We start from the raw sequence: 24,818 nt of genomic DNA, 5'->3' as shown, positions 1-24,818 counted from the left end.
ATATATATATACATATACAGTTGGTTCTGTTTCTCTGGAAAATTCGGACAAAAATATATTGTAATTATGTGTTTCTCTTTCTTATACCAGATGGTGAGCCTCAAAAGCAAAGATATTTTATTCACCATTGTACTCCTAGATCCTAGAGCAGTAGTTGTTACATCATAGATCCTCAGGTAATACTTCTGGTTCTTATAAAACATATCTGGGGTCATATTCTGTTATTCATATATTTTAGATACAGCTGGCACATATTTAGATACATATTTAGAAATATTAATTATCCCTTAAACTAATCATAAGCCCCAATTCATGATAAGTAACATTAACCATTTTGGGGAGGTAAGTTTTTCGATCCACAAAAAAAACTACTTTTTCTTATGTTTCTTTTTTCCTTTTGGCAAAATGCAAAATATCTACTTTTCCCACACCTATAACAATTTATGCCTTACTATAAAATATAATTAAATTACTGCTCAACACACATAATATTTCCTCGGCCAGATTTGTGCATATGCTGTGACGTTGATTCTGCGCCTGATATATGCTGTGGTCACCATCCAAGTTTCAGGCATGAGAAAGAGTCTGGAGAGGCTCCTGCTGGGTATTCTCCCAGGAATTCTCTGTAAAGATTGCTCATCCTGTTAAAATTTTCACTTGTGCATGAGTGTCAGAGTTACCACAGGCTAAATTCATATAAATTGCTTTTCTAAAATGAGTTTCAAAGTTGAAATGAACATTAAAGTCTCGGTCTTTGCTTCAGAGCCTTAACATTCTTAAGAAAGAAAAACCTGAAACCTACAGGAGGTTCCTTGGTTATTTATTATTTCAATTGACAGCTCTCCACGAGTCCAGCAGGTAGATTAATCAGTTCAAAGCAAACATATGCCACTTTCAGAAACTCATGCTCATAATATTGCTTTCCATATTTTAATTTTAAGATGTGAAATTTCAAGGTATTATTATTAGGTTAAAATTTTATATCTTTTCACTTAGATTTGGAAACTTAGTACTGTACTCTGTGCTGTTAATGCTTTCAGCTTACCACTTCAAGCTGCCTTAAAATATCTACTATCTCTATTGCCCTCAGATCATCTTCATTACATTTATGTCTCCAATTTTATTTTTTTCAAATTTTACCACTTGTCTAAAGTCATTTTTGAAGCGAAGGATACAAAACAAAAGCTGAGTTTCATTAGTTACATGACATTATTTGAAGCCTCTAGATGTTTTTGTGGAAATCTAGTGCAAAAATTTTCAAGTGGTCATCCCACAGCAGGGCACAGATCCAAAAATACTATCTACTTGCCATCTACTTACAATCTATGTATCGTCTCTGCGAAGAGCAGTACCCTGGAGTGGTACAACAGATTATTACACAGCTTTACATTATCAATTGCTTTATTTTTGCTGTCTCTTTGGAGTGGAGAGAGATGTGTTGTAGTGATGGTTCTCTAAGAGACAATGGCCTGACAGCATCACTGTCTGGAAGATCAGAGCCTTCTTACCTGAGCTGTGGTTTCCTGCCAACAAGGTGGGGCTCACAGAGCATCTTCCCATTCGACTGGTGACCACTGGCGGGCCTGGGGTTCCGTCCCATTCCTGAGCTTTGACAGGCTCTCTGCAGGAAGCCGCCCCGTGGTGCCCTCTCTCTTTGCTGTCCGACTTTGGTAATGGCTCTGTGCTGTGGCTTCGGACTTTCAGCTCCTCTGTGGACTCTGTATGGTAACCAAAGTACCTTCTGTTAAACAAAAGTCAGATCCATCCCCCATTTTTTAAATTACAGAATGATCTTCTAAAATGCTTTCAATATATTGTTGGAAACTTAGACTTGTGTTGGAGATGAAACATTTAAATACAACAGAGATATAGATGCCATGGAACCATTTATTTTTCCTGAGGGGTATAAGTTAATATCACCAGTGGGAATACATGTTTTTCTTTGGAAAAAGAGTCCTTGGATAAATATATTTAGTAACTCTTCCCTTGTGTGCATCTTTAGGGAATTTCTTAAAGGGAACTTTACACCTACTCTCTTTACACCTTTCATTCACTTTATAACCTACTATACCATGACTTCAGCCCAACCACTCTACCAAAAGCATTACTGATAAGGTCACATTATGCCTTTTAAGTGACACAGTCAAAAGATATTTTTCAGCCATTGACAGTTCTTCTGTTACTTATTCTTTGTATGTTCCATTCTTTGGTCTTCCTGTGTCTGGTACTGTGTCTAACACCTTTGCTGGGTCATTGTACCTTCTCTTTTTCCATACATCCCTTACACATTGGTTGTATCTTCGGCACTAGCTCAGGTACCACCCTTGTTTTCTATACACTCTTCCAGTGACTTTAGCCAGCAGTCATCTGATTGATGGTAATGTTTAAGTGATCGTTCAGAAGCGTGGGCCATTATTTTAGCTGTAGATGAATTCACTTAGCAAACAACTGGATGAATTAATCTGGAAGCCCCCTGAATATTAAAAATTCAACATTCTGATACTGAACAGATATTTATTTTTCCCTAACTGATGATTTTTCCTGTCCTTCCAAACAGGCTAGAAGCTTGTCTCTCCTGATATAGTGATAAGAAGACGATGTATTTCTAAACATCTTGCAGTCCCTTCTCCCCTAGTTGGGATCATGTCTGCCTAAACTCTTCTGGTTCAAACTCTAATCATCTCCCTTGAATTAGTGCAATGTGTCTCTGCCCCTTTAGTCCCCAAGTACAAGCTCCTGGCACTGCCAAGCATTGCTGTGTAAAATGCAAATCTCATCATAACATACGCCTGACTAAAGTCCTTCAAGGAAACCTCAGGTTATCTCAGAACCATGTTTAAGATCCTTACCAGGTCCCCACAAATCTCCAGTGTCTCACTGTTGCCTTTACCCATAGCCTTGTTATTTTCTATTGATCTCTATATCCAAGAAACGGTATTAAAAGGATTATGGCTTCTGTTTCCATACTTGCGCCCCAAGAAAAACAATGATATCAACTACAACTACTACCTCCATGCTCTAAATGTCCTTCAGTCTTATCTTCTCTCAACTTCTTCCAATCACCCTGGTTACACTGTTTAAAACCTCCTCACTCTCATCACCATCTCTGCCCTGTCCTTGTGTTCTGTTATCTGTGTGTGTGTGTGCCTGCTCCCCAAATCCCTGAATTATTTAAGGGCAGGTGGTGGACTTTTCATTTTTCTCTGTATTTATAAAAATGTAGTATCCTTAGCACCTAGAATATTAATAGTGATTCCACTAAATTAATTTATTAACTTTAACTGCTCTGACATCTTTTTGATATGTGTAAAAAGTGCAATATTTCTAATTGAAGAAAGAATCAAGTACATGTACCAAAGGGACCCTGAGCTGATAGTATTTTGAAGTCTCTACTTACAGAGCAGTCACAAGCTTTCAAAGTGACAAAGTTAGAAGTTTAATTCAAATACGAAATGATTGAGAAATACTAAAATATTAAAAAAAAACTAATGATTTAAAGCATTTTTAATTTTGTCTGTTTTCATTTAGGTTCAAATAGTGATCAGCTTTCAGCAGGGTGCTGATACAAATGCCATCCTTTGGTTCCATTGATTAGATCTGTGGGACGAAGAATGGGTTGTGACATATTTTCTTTCTTTCCTTCCTTCTTTCTTTCTTTTGTTTGTTTTTTAAGACAGCATCTCACTCTGTAGTTGAGACTGATCTGGAACTCACTATGTAGCCCAGGCTGGTCTCGAACTCACAGCAATCCTGCCTCAGCCTCCCTAGTTCTAGGATTACAGGCATGCACCACCATGCCTGGCTACCTCATTTTTTTCTTAAGTATAAAATGGAGATAACACTGGCTCTGCCTAAATTTCTCATTTTTATTTGAGAAATTTAATGATAGTCTACATTTTAAAATATTTTGGAAAATATAAAAGTGCCAAACAAGTAAAATAATACTCATTCAAATAAGTAGTAGCCCTTTACCCTTCATGAATTAATTTAATATTTATTCATTTAAACTGAATAATGACATAAGAGACTATATGTACAAATGGAAATTTCCCAAATCACATATAAAAATAGGACCCTCAAGCCATTATCTACAATAACTATCCCAGCAAGCTAGTCTTCTAAATATCAGTCACACTTACAGGAAGCCAACCGCTATCTTTACTACTAATTCAGGTGTGATCAAAAATACAACAAATGCTACTGCCTATTGTCATCCAGTTGAAAGGCAAGCTTACAAAAACATGACAGCGTGACCTCATCCACCTTATTCACCTGAGCTGCCACTGTGCTACTTTCGGCTCCCCCCACCAAATCCCAATGGCCAAGAAAAGAAAGGAAAACATTTACAGTCAATTGAAGACATCAAGGCTTCAACAAGCACAACTGAAGACATGAAAGAGGACCTCCAGGACAGCTTCAGAATGTGGCAAGAACAGTGAGATGAGGGATTTAATGGCAGTGTGTTTTTTACTGTGATAATTTTTGAACTTTAAAGCTCTTTAAATTTAGTTTTTTAAATCTGATCATTCATTTCTCATCATAGTACATGACTGGCCTAAGGAGTCTGCTACTTGTTAGAAGAATATAGTCTAATCAGGTTAAAGTTCACTTACATGCTAAGCTAGATTGTATGGAGGCAGTAACTTCAGGCCACATTTGGTTTAATTTTTTTTCCACTTTGCTTTCCTATCCTTCTGCTTTCCTCTGAGCCTCTACCAAATGCAAGTTCTGAATAACAGCCTTTGCCTGTTCTCATTTGTCTGGTCTTTTTACTTTCACATTGCTGTCGTCTCTTCTAGCTCTAAGACGCTGTGCGGTTAAGTCTATATGTGTCACCAATAGAATTCTATGAGATGAACAAACGTACAAACCAGAAGAGTAGTCCCACAACAATCTCAGGCAGATTGGGCCTTTAAATGGGCCTGTTTATAAACTTAAATCTCAGTTACAATGGAATCAAATATAAGAAGTCAAGATATTTTCAAGATGATACATTCCAGGATAATCCTCTGAGCAGCCAATTTAGCCAACCGTTGCTTTGCAGTGCCCTGAGACAAGAGGAATGAAACCCACAGCAGAAAAGAGCATCAGAGACAATTCCCAAGCTATTTATTCACAGTTTCAAATAAAATGTAACTCTGGCTTCCAAATGTCACAGCCTCAAAGCTTAATAGCCCATCTGTTTTACCCCACTTCCTCTTCCACGTTTTAACAAAACCACTGGGATGCTGGCTTTATCATCTGCGTTTTCTTCTATTACCGACATTAAGACTTTGTTTTTCCTTGTGTCCTTCTTTCTTCTGTTTTTAAACTTGTCCTTTTCACCTAAAATGTACACATAGACTCAATGAAAGAAAAAAATACTTATCCTGCACCCGAATTAGAAGTAGCCTAAGGAAAAAAATATGCTCTGATTTTACTCTGGATCTGTGATTGTTCTTGCAGATTCAGATATTCGTTTAAATATGAAAGGCTGAGCTTTGTGTCAAGGAATTTCCACCAATATCAGTGTTTTTGTTCTCATACAGATTATTCCTCCTGCAGTATCAGGAGAGCCTCATTTAGGTTTTGGACCACAACTACATGAGTACCAGTATGTTTTTGAAAACAAAGAACATTTCTTCCCTTTTCTTTTTGCTTTGTTTTCCAATGCCAAGAGTTAGTCCTCAGTGGATTTTGGTAGGTCTGTTTAGAGAAAGTTAAACAAAAGGACTGAAGAATTTGCATTACTCAGACTTGTACCTAAGTACCTTCATATCTGCCACCTAAACAAAATGCAGAACTAAGAAATCTTTAAGAAAATCATAGATGTATTGCTGAGTAGTTCACATATGAAACCAGATTTATTCCCAAATGGAATACATAGAAATCTGTCCTCCAAATATATACACACCCTAGAGGATGCCTTATATTGCAGAAAAAACACTAAACTGTGCACTCTTTCAGAAGAAATTAAAATTGCATGTACAGCAATCTCAATGACCAAGGTTACCCAAAGACCAGTTTGCTGTAGTAATAAATGTCTGAGAGCTAGTGGCCACCACTTTGAGCACCTCTTGTAATTGTAGAGGCCAAAGATAACTTGTATTAATCTCACGATGTCTCAACAAATTCAGTACTAAAATATTTATACAATTTTCTCTTTTCCTGAAGTGAGTGTACATTTTTTTGGCAGACTCTATATATTCAAGAACCATTTCCTAACCAAATGTATTTTCTAATTAAAATATATGTATGAATCTCTAAGATAGCTGTTGAAAAGATCCAAATGGGAAGTAGACAATCAGGGTAAGAAATATTAAAAGATCAGAGAAATCTAATCAGGAATAAGGACATAATTATCTATGTCCACATATTTCAACTATCTTTTACAAAAATCAGTTGAAAACAAAATGAGTTTAGCAACATAAACTTTCCGTGACAATCAACATTACGTGCTGCAGTACATTTTTCTGGGGAGCTAAGCTTTTCAGTATTCATAGTCACCACACTCTGTGCCAAGTACATAGAAGGTGGTCTCCGTGCAAGATTCATTGAATGAATGACGGAGTCAATGTTGATTATTGCTCTAAAATCCTATTCTAACAATTAAATCCAAGCTCACATTGAGTTCTTGTTGAGAAAAATGCATGTATTATTACATTTCATTTTCAGACTCTGTGTTTAGAGTGTCATTTCTTAAACTTTTTTTTCAGTATTTAAGCCAAAAAAAAAAAAAAAAAAAAAAAAAAAACCCACTGTCATCATTTCTTCAAGTGCTTTTTATTTGATTTTAAAAAAGAAATGAGGATAAGAAATCACAGGCTTAATCCTTCTGGAACCAAATATTCTCTACAGGATTCCAGTCTATCAAACTTCACGCAGCTAACTCTGAGGTTTTTCCCCATTTCCACTTCTTGATCTAATCCCCAGGTGTGCATTTGTCTGGCTTCCTCCCCAATCCGCTCACTTCCTTGGACCCTGGACCATCCAAAGTCAATTGCCTTCTGCTCCCATCAGATACTGGGTCTCGCCGGAATCTCTTCCTCATCCTTCCACATCGACATTTCATTTCCCTGACCTCAATCCGATACTGAAAACTTGTATACATTTCCACAACCTAAAGAGGTCTGTGGAACTCCACACACAGTACCATTAGACTTTTATACATGGCTTCCTGATGGAGAAGAAAGGAACAGCACATTAAAACTGACTACCGTACCATCCTCTCTCCAAACCTGCCCTTTCTCTAGCTAAAATAGTCGTGCTCTTCAGAGCCAGATAAACTCGATTTCACATTTCAACCACACCATTTGTTTGCTGCTTAACCTTAGTCAGTTTCTAACCTCAACTTCCATATCTGTGAGTGCAGATACCAATAATTATTATATTGCTACTGTAACGAAGAGGTGCGTTTAAAGTTCCCCATATAGCATCACTAGTAGCTACTTTATTCAATTTTCCCTTCGGTGTCTCTTTTACTGACTTTGATTAACCCTCCCCTCTGAAGTACCTAATGAATCTTGCTAAACTGTGATATCTCTGCGAGGAGAGTGTCCACAGCTTCAGTCTTCCGGAGGCAGACAGGAAATAGAAACACAGTGTCTTTCCATGCCTCTCCCTCACCATTATTACGCTCACATTCTTGCCTTCACCTTTCCTCCCTTGTATCATGGCAGCGCCCTGACCTGCCTGTCAGTTGCCATGCTCCCCTTACACTTACTTCTCAGTAAATAGCTCCATGCTGGCTGCACATGGCCTTCATAATCAAAGCCATTGCTTGGGGCTGGAACACAGGCCCTTCCTGAACTGCTCCTGGCATCCCTCTACATTTCTTTCCCATCAAATATTTTAAACATGGGGTCCATGCGTTGTTTTCTTTTCATTTGCTATTCATGCAGTCGGATATCTCTTTCCAAAAATGAAACAATTCATTAACTAACTACATCTTCTCATTTGGGCATACTTAGCCCATGTATTTTTCACTCTAGTAGTCTTTCCCAACTCCCCCCATTCCTAGTTTGAACTCTAGGTTTAAGTAAAGGGGTGATGTCATTCTAGGGGTTTATAATCCTGCCTCTGAATGTGATTTTAGAACTTTTCATCTTGTAGTGTTTCAGCCTTGGCAGTTACTGCAAGATAAAAGTGTAATGTTGTCCCCACCCTATCAACCATAAACCCCTGTTTGTTTGGTCTGTGCTTAGATAGGTAGACTACTAGGTAGGATGAATGCCTTGGAATAGTGTAACTAACATAATACAAATGCATTTGTACTGTAACCAAATACAATGGGGAGCCAAGCCTGTGATGTATCTGAGTCGAGGTGACACAGTAGTTCTTTGGTTCTTATCTTTGTACATGTATCTTTGGTGGCTGTGTTTATGGTAGTTGCTGGGTGTACCTCTGAGGAGTAGAAGCAGCATTTCTCTGAGCTACATAAACAGGCTGCTACTTCCAAACCTGTAATTGCTGGTTCACCCTATGACTTCCATGACTCAGTACAGAGAAGTCCTGTCTTATGGTCCTGTGTTACATATACTTGTCACACACAACTGTTGACTTATTGTGTCTGTCTACCCCACCTGACCACCTGAAAGCTTCTTTTAGGTTGGTACTCAACAGCTAACCTAATCTTAAGTAAGAATTTAAGGGATGAATAAGTACAGACTAAATAAATTCACCCAGAACAGTTAGCTTATATATATTTTTTGAAAATCACAAGCATTCCTAATTCATTTACTAATGACAGGTCAGAAAGCAAGCAGTTTTCCTATTAAAAAATGAGTATTACTCAAAAATATGACAAATTACCCCATTTTCTTAAAGGACCATAGATCCCTTTCTCCTTTCCTTTTGGAAATATTTAAAAATATTAGCCTCTTTCTTAAATATTTCTAAGAGCATGGACATGATTCAGATGATTTACATAAAAGACTTTTGTATTTGTTGTTATTCTTCAAATTTCACAATGTTACATAGGGATCATTTGATTATAAAATATGAACTCTAATTGTGGTTGGCAATACCGGGCCCAAAGCTCATGTTTTGTATGCGTACTAGAACTTTCTGTGGGCAAAAAGAAGGCTTCCGAGTTGTCTCCTCATATTGGCATAATCATCGGGATCAAACTCAGTCCATTCCACTTCAACCACTGAATAATGAAAATGATAAAAGGGATCACAGCAGACAACAGATTTGAAAATATAAAAGGAGCACTAAACTCACCATATCATCAGATGGATATTAGATTCAGGAATCAAATTTTAGAACAGAAAGGAAATTTGCAAATCACCCACTGCAGGAGCTCACTCAAAGTGAGGTGTTTGTGTATGTCAGTACCAGAATGGTCTTCCTGGGTGGGCACGGACTGCTCCAGCTGGGGAAGCCTCACCTCCTGGAAACCTTGGCTCAATTTGGAACGCCTCTCTCACACAGAGCTAAATTCATCATCCCTCCCACTCTCTTACTTGGTGGTTGGCACTTGTCTTAATTTATCTATCTGTCATTCATTACAGAGATTTCTTCCTTACAGGCCTGAAGCTGGGTATCAAAGCCTGAGAAGCCACATTTGATGAAGGCCATCCCAGGACAGAAGATGGAAGGGCAAGAAGGGGGAGAAGAAGAAGATGGAAGAGGAGAAGAGAGGCGAGGGAGGACCAAGCTCATCTTTCTGTCAGGGGGTCACTTCCTTGATAACTAACCCACTCGTGTAATCATAGCATTATTTCATTCTTGAGGGCAGAACCCTCATGATATCGCCTCTTAAAAGTCTCTCATCCCTCAACTCTGCTGTTCAGGAATTAAATTTCCACTCCATGACCTTTGGGAGCAGTACTCAAACCAGAGCAGTACTCCTCTCCTGGAGCAACTCGGAACCAGTCTATTTCTGTTTGTAAATATACACCCTAGAGAATGCAGAAGGAGTTCATCTGTCTGCCCGGTCACGTCTTCTTCAGAATATAAATCGAGAACTCTCGCTCTGCCAGGCGCCCTGACCCAGCCTCTGACACAGGTCACTGTGTCTTTTAAAGCTGCACAGTGTGGTGCTGATCAGAGAAAGAGGAAGACAGTTTACTTAGAAATCCAGGCCAGCACTAGGGTCCTTTCATTGTACTCTGTCATTCCATCCCCAAGCTCCAGGGGAAAGAGGGCAAAAGCTCCCAGGTCTTTATAAGAAAAGGGCAGTAGCACATAGGGGCAATTTTGTTTTTATTTGTTTTCTTCCTTCTCTCTTGTGTGAACTCTATCATCAGAGGTCAGTTATGTAAGTATTTAGAGCTAAGGGATGCCTTCTCTTCAAATAGAGAAGACAAAAAACAACAGCTCTGAGCTCTGCAGAGTCTGTGATTTTAAATAAACCTCATAAGGTAAAACCTTGGTACACAGCATGAGTCATGCTGGAGTAGAGTGGATCCTATAACGAATTCTAATACTTCTGCAACCTAAAAACAGTGCAGAGGTTGACAAAATGATAAAGAACAAAGACCTGATTAAGAAACGGGGTTTCTGTTCAGTACACACTTTCTACAGCACATTGGAGCTCACTGACTTACACTGAGAAATTCTCTTTTCATGGATATGCATAAAAGCACTTTATATTCTTTCAACGAATTATATTGGCCATTCCAAAATGAAATGTTAACGTTTCTCGGTGAAACATACAGATGATTTTTATCATTTGCTTTTTATCAAAGTGCACGAGGTTTTTAGAGATAGTGTTGCCCAAATTATTTCTACCTAAACGTTTTCTACCTAATGCTTAGGTGCTGAAAATTTTTACTAACACTTCCATCAAGAAGCTCTGGGCTACATAGTGAGTTCCAGGTCAGTCTCAACTACAAAGTGAGACCCTGTCTCAAAAAACAAAAACAAAAAAGTTCTAATATTGCAAGACAGAGAGAGGCAACTTATTTGGAGATTAAAACGTATATTTTTGCTTGAGCTTGTACTGTGAAAGCCAAGAGGAACATACTAGCCAGTTGCTGACCAAATCCTTTTGTCCTTTTCTCGGCCCAACAGATTTAGCCATCTTCCCAGCATTCCTTGCGGTTAGAGAGCGCCATCCCACCGAGGTCCAGCCTTTCTGGGGGCGGGTAATAATGCCCTTCCAGTCCGGGCCATCCAACCGTTCAGAACACCCTCATCCTCTGATTCTTATGCCTTCTGGAATGAGATGGCAGAGCTCCTAGAAATATCTCATGAATGGTGAGAAGCTCATCTTGCACTGAAATCACTAACTGTCCCCATGCCTTTGACATATGTCTTGGCTTGTGACATGACACAAAGATAAGTTTTGCTATATTTTTTAACCACTGAATTTTTGGAATTATTTTCTGTAGCAATTTAATTGCCCTAATACAGTTTAAAGAAATATTCTCATTTTCACTCCTTTAAAATTAATTTAAAAATAAGCTTCTTGAGTGTCAAATGAAGGCAATATTTTTACTGGCCTACTGGCAGAAGAATTAAGGGAGAGAAAAATTACTTTGCTGCCAAATATAGCTCAGAATTTCAACATGTAATTTTTTTGGGGGGTTATAGGAAAATTTCTTTATTAAACTGATATTATTTATAGGAATTTAATAAATACTTTAGATATTCAGGCTTCAGGAAATATACACTGAATACACAGTAGATGAAGTTCTGTTATGATCACTCAGACAGCTCCTATATTAACCTGAGGATAATACCAAATTTTCCCAAATAGTTTACCTAAAATAATAGCAAAGAACAAAATTTCTAAGGAATTATTAAATAATATTTTTTGCTTTTGTAGAACAGGAGGTCAAAATAGCCATTTTAAAATATTAAGAAAGAAAACATCAAATATTTCTTTAACAAATTGTTTAGAAATTATAGGTATATGAAAACTATCTAGACATATATATAATTATAAAAATTTTTAAATAAGTGAAATACTTCCCAGAAATACAAAAACTAGAAGCCATTCTGAAATGAGATTGAAATAATCTATTTTTCATGCTTAGCTCAGTTCAGTAAAAAAAAAAAAAGTTCTGAAAATTAGAGGAAGCAAAGCGTATTGAACTTTGGCTCGCTTGAATGATGTTATAGATTTGATACACCTTTGTTCTAGAGATCTTCCTAAGTTTGATGTTTTATATGTCTATGAGTCTGACATTCAAAAAAACAAAATAGTTTATGAAGCTTCAATAATATCATTAGCTCTGTTGTTAAATATACTCCCACTTTACATTTTGGTCTACTTTCCAGGTTTCATGGTGTCTATATGTACTATAATTTAATTCTGATTTCTGCTACTCCTTCTTTCCAACAAATGAAATCACCATGAACTATAAAACAAATGAAGAAAGTATGCTGTCAAAGCAGATTAATGATTTGTTTAGCATCATCAACAAATTAAAGATCTAATCTTTTTCTTGGAATTTGATTAGGAGACTTGAACTAAATAGAGGTATTTTTTTAAAAAAATACACCTAATGTCCTCAGTGGGGTTTCCTGTGCTTTACAGAAAAGGAAAAGTAATGTTTCCTAGTTATTATCAGAAAGTCAGGTGTGGTGGCACATGTCTGTAATTCCAGCACTGGGGAAGCTGAGGCAGGAGAATCACTGTGAGTTTGAGGCCAGCCTAGGCTATATAGTGAATTCAAGCCTGGCCTGAACTATAGAGCAAGACCTTGTCTCCAAAAAGAAAAAAAAAAAAAAGTCAGGAGTGCAACTTCTAAACACTTTTTTAAAAGCAACAGTGGTAGCAGTGCCATTAGACCTCCAGGTGCTACCCGAGTCTCTTCACTTCTGTCTGACTGGTCTTCTGATCTCTGGTAGGAAGAAGTAATTATATGACCTATTACAGGATTAGAGCTCTGATAAGATCTACAAGCAAAGATGGTGGCTGAAATGAAAAGGTTCAGTAGATGATTTTTCCTATTAGGTAAGTCAAGAAATTTTGATTAGTGACTTGAAGTGGCAAAGGAGAAAGTGAAAGTAAAGTAGATGAGCTTTGCAGGTGGAGGGAAATAACTGTTCAACACACACACAGCAATGTAGTGGACAGGACAGTCCACACTGTTGGAGTGGAGAGAAGAGAAAAGAGGTAGTAATTGAAAATGGAAAGATACAGCTGGTCAACCTGACAGTGTTTCCTTCTGGAAATGATTCCACGGCTCATTCTGACAGAAAGGTGACTCCATTTTTTTTTTGTATGGATAGAAAAAATATACACTAAATTAAAATTTATGGAAGATCATTGTTACAGGAGAGAGAAGAGATAGCTTTGTCTTGCAGATAATCCTTTGTCCTTGATTTAATCCAAGGAGGGAGATGTCTGTAAACTAGGGTTAAGGGGATCTTTTCCCCATAATGTAGTAATGTAATCTTCCCAAGTTTATATTTTATTTCTGCCTCCAACATATTCTTAAAATTTGCTTCCAGCTGAATTTTCTCCCCTTCTGCACCCCATATCCACACAGGTTGCTCAAACTGCAAAGTCTGTAAATTGAGGTTTCAGTATAAGGTAAATGCAAATTCCATATGACATAAATACCCTACAAACGGACTATTTAAGCTATTTAAATGGAGAGACTTTTGTGCTTTCTTCAAGTATTTATTTAGTTGTTATCATTGTACATGGTTAGGAGATCAATACACTATGCAGAATTTCCTGATCTCATTCGCCAGGGTGATTTTTTTCACCTTTCAGTCTAACCCCAAGGGAATCTTTGTTACACAGAGTGAACTCTGAAAGCTGCTAAGATGTCCTGCTGACACAGCATGATATGGGCAGAGATGGGGCTGAAATTCTGATTAGCCTTCTCATTCTGTATCACAGCATAGTTTTAGAGAAAAAAAAATCTTTGATGTATAACTGAAATTTTCAATTATTTACTGTGCCGTTCTCTTTATTATTCCTGTCAGAGAATGAATTGTGTCCATCTCTCCAAAATTTGTCTATTGAGCTCTTAACCCACAGTGTGACTGATTCAGAAACACAGCTTTTAAAGATCTTGCGAATGTTAAATGAGGCTGTAAGGGCAGTTTGCTAATCCAGTATTGCAGGTGTCTTTCTAAGAAGGAAATACCAAAGATGCATACACACAGAGAAAAAGCCACCTGAAGACACAGCAAGAAGGCCGCCACTCATAAACCAAAGAAAAAAGCCCTTGAACTGACCAGACCTGCTAAAACTTTGGTCTTGGACTCTAGAATTGTAAGGAAATAAAATCTGTTTAAATTACCCAAGCTGTGGTATTTTGTCATGGCAAACCAAGCAGATTAATACAAACGCACCAACCATACTTAGGATCTTAATCTCATTCTGCTACTCTCCAGATTTCATTTTGGGTAGAAGAAATTTAAGAAAGTAAATGGAGCAGAATATGTATTTTCTGCATAAGGACCGTGTCATTATAAAATCCCTACTTTACAGATGAAGAAGTCAGTGTGCAGTGAGATTGTACGACTTATTCAGAAACACCAGACTGGTACACAGTAAACCTGAGATGTCACGCCCAACTTCTCTGACTTGAAACACCATATTGAGTCTAATTCACCACATTTTCTTGTCAGGGAAGTAACATGCACACTTTACTCCAAAGATATCAGGAGACTATTAACTTACAAGAAATATTGTAAGAGCCATAATTTAGATTACAGTGGCCCAGTGAGAGCAGAAATGAGAAAGGAAGACTTATGAAAAGAGGTCAAAACAGGAGCAGGCATACAATAGACAGGGAGAAAATAGTTAAGGGGGACACACAGACAAGGGAACAAGACTACAACTGTAGGAGCAATCTTCCCTGTTCTAGTCACAATTATTTATATCCACAGCATTGGTCCTCAGAATAAGAAGAATGCCAAAGAAATACAAAACCGCTGTGTGGTAGAGAGCCAAGAGGAAGACACATAGGAAATAGGTGAGTCAAAACCCCAGGATCATCCAGCCTGACCAAGCAGCACAGCAAATACTTTGACAAGAATGGAGGGGAGAAGCAAAGCTTCAGCCTGTTTCTGAAAGGAAAGCTTCCCCTCAGAAAGAGCAAAACCTGAATTTACGTGGGAGAAAAGAAAGAGTTTTAAGTGAGAAGGTGCAGATTTTGCATTTACTTTTGAGGAGGAGCCAGGGTATGTGATGCCATAGAACCTGGAGGAAATTTCACCCAGGAAAGGTGTAAGAGGGACCAGGAACTGATGTGTGAGGAGTTATCCCAGGTCATAGGCTGACTGATTGTCAATAGCACCGTATCTCTGGGTGCATGAAATCCACAACTCCAGACGTCACCACCTCAACCTTAATACGCCATCACCATCTCCAAAATCCTTCTCAAAAGTTTGCACAGAACTAGATGTAAAGGTGCAGAAATATTAAATATTTACCAGGATCTCTTCTTTACAAGCAATTTTTAGTATTTACTTCCAGTGCAGGGGAATTTGTGCCTGCCTGCCAAATTAAGATTTTCTTTTTTTTTGGAATTCACAAGTCAATCAGCTGTTCAATGACAAGATAATCAGCTTTTGCCAACCTCCTCTATTGTCGGGTCCCAATTTGACATTGTGATTTAGTGAGAGAAATACCAGAGAAAGTGGTGAGGATAGTGAGAATCATTAATGATTTCTCTGAACCCAGAGTCAATTCCAGGCATAATAAAAATGGAGCGTAATTATGGAAAGTGTCCCTATTTTTCAACAACCTTTTTTTAAAACTTCAAAATAGTGCATAGAAATGCAAATGCCAAGCTATCACTTGCCACATTAAATATTTATTCCCACAGTTCTACGAGGCCGCTGTAATGGCAGTGGTGTGGCTTTTGTTCTTCTACCCTTTTGCAGACCTGTCAGTACTGAGCCTTAGCTGACTCCCTGTAAATGCGCTTTTTCACACAGTTGTATGAGAAGCAACTGACTGAAACCTCCTATAGGAAAAAAAGAAGACAATAAAATTCCACATTATTAGACGGTAAGACTATAAGGTTGCAAAATCTCAATAACCTGTATCAGACAGGACCACTCACCTAGGATGTTTTGTAGGTGTCTTTTGATAAATTTCAAAACCATGTGCCAAAAGTTAACAGTAATCCTGCCACTAGAGTCAAGCTTACGTGGGATATAAAGCTGCAAATTAACATACACGCGTAGCCTAAAAAAGAATATGGTCAAAGAACAGAACCCCAGGGACTTAAATATATGTCATGTTAGATGTGTTCCCTCTACTGCCCCAGTCATAGTAATGTTGAATAGAGCCTGGCATAGTGCAAAAATCTCTGCATGTAATTGTTGAAAAACTTGACTGTGGCAATACTCCTGCCACCACCTATGTGACATTGGATGTGTGTTCTTACTTTCTACGCTTCTGTGTCCTCCTACATCAGATAAGGGATTTATACCATACCATCTTTCTGATGCCTTTGAATTTTGAAACTCCACGGAAAGAGGAAGAAGCCAGGGCTTGAAATCATGTGCATCATTGCCTCAGCTTAAATGTATGTGGATTCATGTGAGGCTAAATATATATTACAGAAATGATTTCAGATGAGGGTATCTCCCTACTGAAGCTCAGTGTTCTTAAAATTAAAATTGATCTGTTTTAAAGAGATTTTCTAACCAAAGAATTAAGAGACTTAATTCTTACCCACAGAAGAGAAAGGGGGTGGTTTTACATACAGAATATCTTTAGGTGCTGCAAACAGTGTAAACAATTATGTTCTCAAAATGCAGAAGAAACTACGTCGACCTCCCAGAGAAGGCACAATGGTATGAGCAGAATCAAAATCCTGCGGTTATAATTTAAGTTGCCCTTTTGTGAGAAATTCAAAACGATTTGGCTTCGTGGAGAGTAACCTTTCCTTAGGAAGGTCGTGGGAAGAAAACAGACCAATTATCTACTGAATGCAAGGAATCCAAATGAACTTTTCTTCTAGAGGAAAGAAAAGGGGGGTGGGGAAATTCTTTTGATGTCTCTACCATTTTTTTCCCCCAGTTTTATAAGTGGTGATGGCAAAATAATCCTTTGAACAATGGGAGAAATTGAATGATTAGAAAAACTAAGGAGGTATTCTGTTAACAGACAACTTACTGGCTGAAAAGACTTTTGCCATAGAGAACATTTTTATGTATTTTCTAGTTAATATGTATAGGAAATCACTAATAGGCATTTGTGGATTTTGATCAAGGTTCTTGTTGGGCAGGCTATTACCAAGTTTTTATTGCAATGGCCTAGATGTTTCTGGATGATGTAAAATAGGTATTAATAATGCAGTTCCTGAATTCATACCAACAATTTGGAAAGTGAGTACAGGGAGTTTGTATCTGTAGACATTTTGTTCTGGGAAGTCCCAGCCACTCCATGATGTGGCCACAGCACTATGCATAATTGTCTTTGAAGTTATGATCCCCTGGGTATGATTTTAGACTTAGCCCCTAATTACCTCCGAGACCTAGGGGCAAATCGCTTTCCCCTTCGGAGCATCCACTTGCTTATCCGTGAATTAGGCATCTGGACTCAAGTATCTTCAGATCTAGCGCCCTACTGATGAGTGCCACAGTAAATTCGACATTAGCTCTTCTTATTCCTGAACACATGTTAGAAGGACTTGGGGACCTTTCAAAAATATCTCTGCCTGAGCCATAATCAAATTAGAATCACAGAGGTTTAGACCTTGACATCAATACCTTTTAAAAGCTTCTGCATTTTTTAAAATAAAGTCAGGGCTCAGGACCACTACTAAAGACTATGGAAAATTTCCAGCAACATATAATATATACTGCATTATTAATTTTATAAAGCAGCTAAGTCTTTTACTTCTTTGGTTTTCCCTATTTTTCAGTGAAAGTGTCTTGATTATCCTCATTTCTCCAGGAGAAAGGAAAAAAGAAATCTAATATAGGGGCTAATCTGTTTCACATTATTGGGATTCCTTGGGAAAAAAATGTTAGAGATATAGAAAAAGCCTGTTTGGCCACTGTATGTTTGAAGACGATGCCTGAGATTCATTTATTTATTTATTTATTTTTGTTGTGATTATTCTCTAACAAATAAGGAAAAGATTGGGCTGGCAAATCAAGGAACACAGAGGCAACAACTAATGTGGAGGTGGGTGAGAATTTGTCACTGAATATTCATTCTTTTACTTGGCTTTTGCAGCAAGGCTGCCTTATAAATGAAAATAAATCCAGTAGTTTAGGGTAGGTAACATGTCCTTTATGTCGATTGCCAAATAATCATTAAAAGATTTAAAATATGAGTGATCTAATATAGCCAAGAAATCTTTACTTCTCGATGTTATATATCATATAGGCACATTTACAAAAAGAGAGAAAGTTCTTAATTCCCTCTTTTAATTTTTGAAGGAAAGAAGCGTCTCACTGGTAGGTGGGAGGTGTGTGGGCAGCTGAGTGTACAGCACAGGTGCTATCAGATTTAATTAAGACTCAAATCATTATAATAGGCAGATGGAACACGCTTCAAGTTTTAAAAGAATCGAGGCATTCAGGTGCTAAAAGTATTAATATATGAAAATTGAAAATATAATTCCCATTCTTCCTGAAAGATGTAATTCTGGAAATACATCCATAAATGTTTCTGAAGAAAACTCTATATGATAAGAAGGATAATTTTCACCCGAAAGGGTAGTAGAATATTTAATTTAATACATACGCAACTTGTCATTACTGAAATCACAATTACTAAGAGTCATATTTCAAAGGGAAAAAGATGCTACAGGTATTAAAATTTTATGAAAACCAAGGCAAGAATAGTAACTTTTAGGATAGTAAAAGTGAAGACTGCAGGACTGAATGTACACACTACTTATTACTTTGAAATGATTTCAACTGATAAATACAGACAGGTATAAAGAGATAAATATAGAGAGAGCAAAAAGCATTTAGGAATCATTGTTGGCTGGTATAGAATTTATCATAGTATTCCTGGGGGAAGATACAAATACAAATTTAAAGGAGAAACATTCATCAGATTTGATTTTTTTCCAAAATTGACATTTTAGTTTTGTTGTTGTTGTTGTTTTTGAGACAGGTTCTCACTATGTAGTTGAGACTGACCTGGAACTTACTATGTAGCCCAGGCTGGTCTTGAACTCACAGCGATCCTCCTGCCTCAGCCTCCCAAGTGCTGGGATTACAGGCCTGCGCCACCATGCCCGGCTTCAAAACTGACATTTTAAATGAAGTTAATTAGCAAATCAAGTCAAGCTATAGGCAAAACCAATAAAGATATTGGTCTTAAATATCGATACCTTTAGAAATATTTAGGGTGCCACTTAGAAGAACAAGGGCCTTTTTCAGATTGTACTTCTTCATGATTTAAGGTTTTTCAGAATAATCAAATCTCTTCGGATTTCTGTTTGTCTGTCAGATGAGACAGTTGTGATTATTATATGATTATTTCTTTTCTTTTTTCTTTTTGGTACTGGGAATCGAGCTCTGGTCCTTGGGTCCTCGCGCTTGCAAGGCAGGCAGCAGAACCACTGAGCTAAATCCCCGGCCCTATACAATTATTTCTAAGGTCTAGCAAATATTTTCTGAGATCTGATTCTAACTCGTGGTCTAAGGACAGAAAGTAGGGACTCACTGATCTTATTCTGTCTACACGGTTGTCTTTGGAACCAGGGAAAGGGAAGTACAGAAGTTCTTCTGTGTTATGTGACAGTATCATTTCCACCCTTTATTTTGCTGTCTCTTTTGTCTCCTCACACTTCCCTCCCTCCTCTCCTTCCTTCCCTCCCTCCTTTTCTTCCTTCCTTTCTTTCCTTTCTATTTGCTTCTACTCTCTTTAAAATTGGGAAGCTGCCACCTATTGTCTTACCTGAACTGTCACCATTCTCATTTTTCACATTTGTTCATATCCACACACATACGAAACACAAATCTAAACTGATTAATCACAAGAGACATCGGAAATAATAGTATTTGTTCCACGAATTAAATGAGAAAAAGCACACTTGCATTAAATCTTATTCCTTATTTTTAAGACTGGGATACTTATTGTTTTATCTTGTTTCATAAATTATCTGGTAGCAAATTTCCTTGTGGCAAAAAACAAATCTGATAAATAAAACTAGGGTTTTCCAGTATCCATTCTTTTGGATTAGGCTTACAGGTAAAACAAAACAAAATAAAGCAAAACAAAAAAAAGATGAAAATGGAAGAAAAACAATTGAAATGAAAAAAACTAGGTAGAGAATGAGGAGGGAACAATATTAATAACACAGAATTCCTGAGATGAGGCTATGATTAAGCCTCAAACTAAAAGAATCCATGTCTTGGAAGTCACCAGACACAGATTGTCACAGTGCAGGCTAAGATACTCAGGGCTCTGTGAGCTTCTGAATCTAAGAAATAGTTCAGTTATGAACCAGGAGAATCCAAGGACACAATACAATGGTAAAGGAAAAAGAGAAGCAGAACACCTTTCTTCAATTTTCAGTCCTAAATCTGCCTGTCTTTTCACTTTGTATACCTTTCCAATAATGTTTTGGGTTATCAGATCTTACCCTAGAAATACCCTCTCCTTTAAAAATCTATCTCTGTTCTTCATTTCAATTCTTAGATTTTATTGTCTGACATTTCAAAATAAAGATGACAGCACTTAGGAGAGTACTGGCACAAATATATGTCCTATAAACATTCAGTGAACAAAGCCTGAATGAGTGCATAAACACATTTAAAGTGCTTAAGAATTCATACCATCAAAAAGAGTAAAATGCTTAGGAAAAAATAACCAACGAAGTAGATAACTTGTATACTTCCAAACATTGCTTAAAGAAATTCCAATAAATGGAAGGACATTGTGTTCAGTGATTAGAAGACTTAGTATTTTAAAAATTTCAGTGGCACCCAAAGCAATATACCAATTCACTGCAATTCCCCCAGAAAAAATTAAAGCTAATTTGATAAAAGTATTATATTATATTATAAAATTTACATGGATTTCCAAGAGAATAAGCTTTCCCATGCAGTTATGAAAAATAACAAAGTTACATGTCTCAGATTTACTAATTTCAAATCTTACTGCAAAGTAACAGTAATTCAGACAGTACGGTATTAGCATAAAGAAAGAGAAATAGACTGAATACAAGAGAAGGCCCCCAAAAATAAATTCTCACATACATTGTTAAATGATTTTCCTCAAGATTGCAAAGATCATTCATTGGGAAAAGAACAGTCTTTTCAACAAACTGTGTTTGGAATCCTGGATATCCACATTGGAAAGAATGAAGGAGCTGGGCGTGGTGGTGCATGCCTGTAATCCCAGCACTTGGGAGGCTGAAGCAGGAGGATCACTGTAAATTCGAGACCAGCCTGGGCTACATAGTGAGTTCCAAGTCAGTCTCAACTACATAGTGAGACCGTGTCTCAAAAAAAAAAAAAAAACAGAAAAGAAAAGAAAAAAAGAATAAAGGAGAATGCTTATCTGAATCAAAACATATCAAAGATCTAAAGGTAAGAAGTAAAACTGTAGCACAGTAGGAAAAAGGAGGAAATCTTCATAACATTGGTCTGGAAAATGTTTTTTTAATATAACAATGAAGTACAGACAACAAAAAAAATAGATAAATTAGAATAAACCGAAATTTATGAATGTGTGTATCAACAGAACTATCAACAGAATAAAAAGACAATCCACAGGATGGGAGACAATGTTTGCAAATAATAGATCTCACAAAGAATTAATATCTAGATTGTATATAGAACTCTGCAACTCAACTAGAAAATTCTCTAACAATACAACATAAAATTGGGCAAAAGACTTGGGTCAGTGTTTTGGTGAAGATATATGAATGAACAAACACATGAAGAGATGTACAACATTATTAATCATTGTCAAAATGCAAAGCAAAACTACAGTGGCAGGTGACTTTGGACCCATTAGAATCACTGTTTTGAGAAACCAGAAAAATAGTAAGTCTTGGCAGAGAGGTAGATAAAATTGGATCTTTTGTGCATTACTGATTGGAATGAAAAATGATACAGCTGCTATAGAAAACAGTATAGAAGTTTCTCAAAATTTTATATGTTGAATTATTATATGAGCCACCAGTTCAAATGAACCAAGTTCTACTTCCTGGGTTGAATTGCTGGGTCATATAATTATTCTATAAATAATTGAAAGCAGGGCCTCAGAGAATTGTGTGTTCATGCGCATCACTGCATTATTGAAAATACCCAAAAGGTAGCATCAACCCCAGATTCATGCTGGTGAATCAACAGATACACACAATGTGGTATATACATGCAAAGGATTATTACTCGGCTTTAAAAATAAAGGAAATTCTGCCAATATGGCAAAATAAATGAAACTGGAAGACATTGGCATTAAGTGAAAGAAGCCAGCCACAGACAGACCAATACTGTATAATTCTACTTATGGGATCTACCTAGATTAAGCCAAGAAAGCAAGATGGAAACCGGAGTGGTCTTAAGGGGGATGGGAAGTTACCATTCAGTGGGGTGAATCTTTAGTTTAGAAAAAGTTGTTAAAGTTCTTGAGATGGTTGGTGATGGAATTCTACAGCATTATGCATGTTCTTATTGCTACTGAACTGTACACTTAACACTGTAAATTGTAAATTTTATGTTCTGTTCTATATATTTACCAGAAAAGGATGCTGCTATCTGCACTGATTGGGGTTTCAGGATTGGCATGAGTAACTGGGGAGCGGTAACAGACATCTCTGTCTTTCATGTTTTTCCAAGGTATGGTTCTTCAACTTTGATACTCAAAGCTCATATCATAAATGAGCCATTCAGCTGAGTTTACCTTTCCTTCTTTATCAGTCTCACAGGCCTCACCCACCTCTAGCTTAATTATGGACTTTATGCAGGAGACTCTCCAGGGTCAAGGGTCAGGGTTCCGCAGGAGCCCATTCTGTGGTTGTACATTAACAGCGGAAGAGAGCGTTGCTGCTCTTTCCTAGAAGCCCTGGTCTGACGGAGATCCAGCATCCACGCTTTCCATGCCACGATGATAGCGCATCTCTGGCTAGCTAGTCTAGATTTTTGTTTCTGAGTCATGTCCTACAATTCAGGTATTTAACATAATAGGCTTCAAAAACCTTTGCCTTATACCATATATTCTTTTTTGTCAGAGGCTTTGCAATGTAAATACCTGAAGACCACTGTCTGGTAGGTTTAATTTTGAAATTCTGTGGACTGTATTTAAATGCAAGTGAATGACTTTTAGGTCTCTTTTCTTTTTCAGTCTCAGACCTAGGGCTTCCTGGTAATTTGAAGCCATCATATACGTAGCTGACACGTGAACCGACAATCCTTAAGAGGCACATACCTCTGGGATAGCTTCATTTATATGGCTCAATGGATTCCATGCTTTCATAGTCTTCTCTACTTTTAGAATAACAGGAGGAAAGGAGGGAGAGGCGGAGGGGAAGGGAAGGGAGATAACCGGGGGCAAAGAAATGAAACAAAGAAGAGAAAGCAAAGAGGGAAAGCAGAGAATGAAAGTAGGCAGCAGGGAAAGAAGACAGTGGGGGCAGGGATACTGAAGCTGAGGGAAACACATCTCACACCACCACAGATTATGAGCTGGCTTCCTTAAATGTCAACTATGCAAGAGTCTTTCGAAGCCATCCATTGATTTCACAAGGAAGTAGGTCAGGGCTGCTTTTCACTGGAGAAACCTCATGCTGCAGGTTTCATTTGACCGTGAGAGTGAACGTGAAAAATTGATGTGCAAAGCAAACCCTCGCTTAATTAGCACTTGGATGAAGATGGTCTTAGGAAGACCATGGAAGTGAGGATATCAACGTGAAGACTAACAGCGAGGTACTTCCACAGCTGTTTCTGCATCTGTACCCTTTCTCTTGGGAATAATATCCCGGATCCTAGATGGTCACTTTTCCTGTGTGCCTTCTCTGTGCCTGTCACTCTGCATTTAGGACACTACCATCCTCTCTCAGGCTTTGCTGTTGCACACATTTAAAAAAAAATTTTGAGAGTTTCTATTTTTTCTCATGTTCCCTTTTTAAATGCTAACCTTAACTTTTGTGCATCTTAAGTAATTTGAAATGAAATGAAACTCTCCTTGAGTGTGCTTCAAAACAATAGTTCACAAATCAAACTTGTGTCTACATACCAAGTATTCTTGATATTAAGCACATAAGTCTCTTTGGCTTTGACCTAATTATTTAGATACTACTAATATCTGTATGAAAGCCAAATTTTATTTAAAAATAAAATCAAAATATTCACTACATTTGAAAAATATACGAACAGTTCAGATATAATGCATGCTTATTTTTTTGTCTGGTAAATCATCTTTCACAATCATGTTGCCATGTTGCTGGGCACTCTGAGTAATGAAAAGAGCCTCTTTGTTCTCAGAGTTGTTTCTTCTAGAGGAGTGGGTGTGAACTCCCTTTGTCTTCCAGCCTTGGATTTCATTCATCAACCTGAACACTGCCGACCTCCTATGGAAGCAGAGAATGGCTTCCATTCTCTCCAATACCTTGTGCTGTTAGCATCACGTACCCAGGTGAGTCACTCACTTAAGACATCGGATCCTTCGCCCAATTCCAACTGAAGAGAAAGTTGTGCAAACAACAACAGGGCATCTCTGAAAATTCATTTCATTTTCAATCCTTCTGTATTTTTTAATAAAATATTTATTCATTCCACATGTATCTTAGGATCCAACAATAATTACCCATTAGAGTTGCATAGCAATGAATGTTTCACAAGGTATTTTCTAATGCATAATTTTGTTTAATATTTTAGAACAACTTTGTGAGGTTAAAAAAACAGAACAAAACACTGTGACTTGGAAAGTTTGGCTTCCCCTACAAAAACAGCTGTTAGGAAATACTTAATTTGCCAGAGGACATCATATATAT

The 24,818-nt window shown here is 37.4% G+C and overlaps 1 protein-coding gene across 3 annotated transcripts in view; it reads right to left on the bottom strand.

Moving 5' to 3' along the window:
• Nyap2 (neuronal tyrosine-phosphorylated phosphoinositide-3-kinase adaptor 2) overlaps window positions 1-24,818 on the bottom strand; it is a 264,186-nt gene that overhangs the window by 69,292 nt on the left and 170,076 nt on the right. For all 3 annotated transcript variants that reach the window (XR_004517534.1, XM_033764661.1, XM_010611770.2), the window contains one exon: window positions 1,509-1,718. Coding sequence is in view for 2 of the 3 variants with exons in the window: in XM_033764661.1 (XP_033620552.1) it covers window positions 1,509-1,718 (210 nt within the window). In the remaining variant the exon portion in view is untranslated. The remainder of the gene's footprint in view (window positions 1-1,508; window positions 1,719-24,818) is intronic.

The sequence above is a fragment of the Fukomys damarensis genome, unplaced genomic scaffold (assembly GCF_012274545.1).
Source record: "Fukomys damarensis isolate Sample0158 unplaced genomic scaffold, DMR_v1.0_HiC HiC_scaffold_16, whole genome shotgun sequence".
Lineage (NCBI taxonomy): Eukaryota > Metazoa > Chordata > Mammalia > Rodentia > Bathyergidae > Fukomys > Fukomys damarensis.
This window is presented reverse-complemented; position numbering and strand designations above follow the sequence as displayed.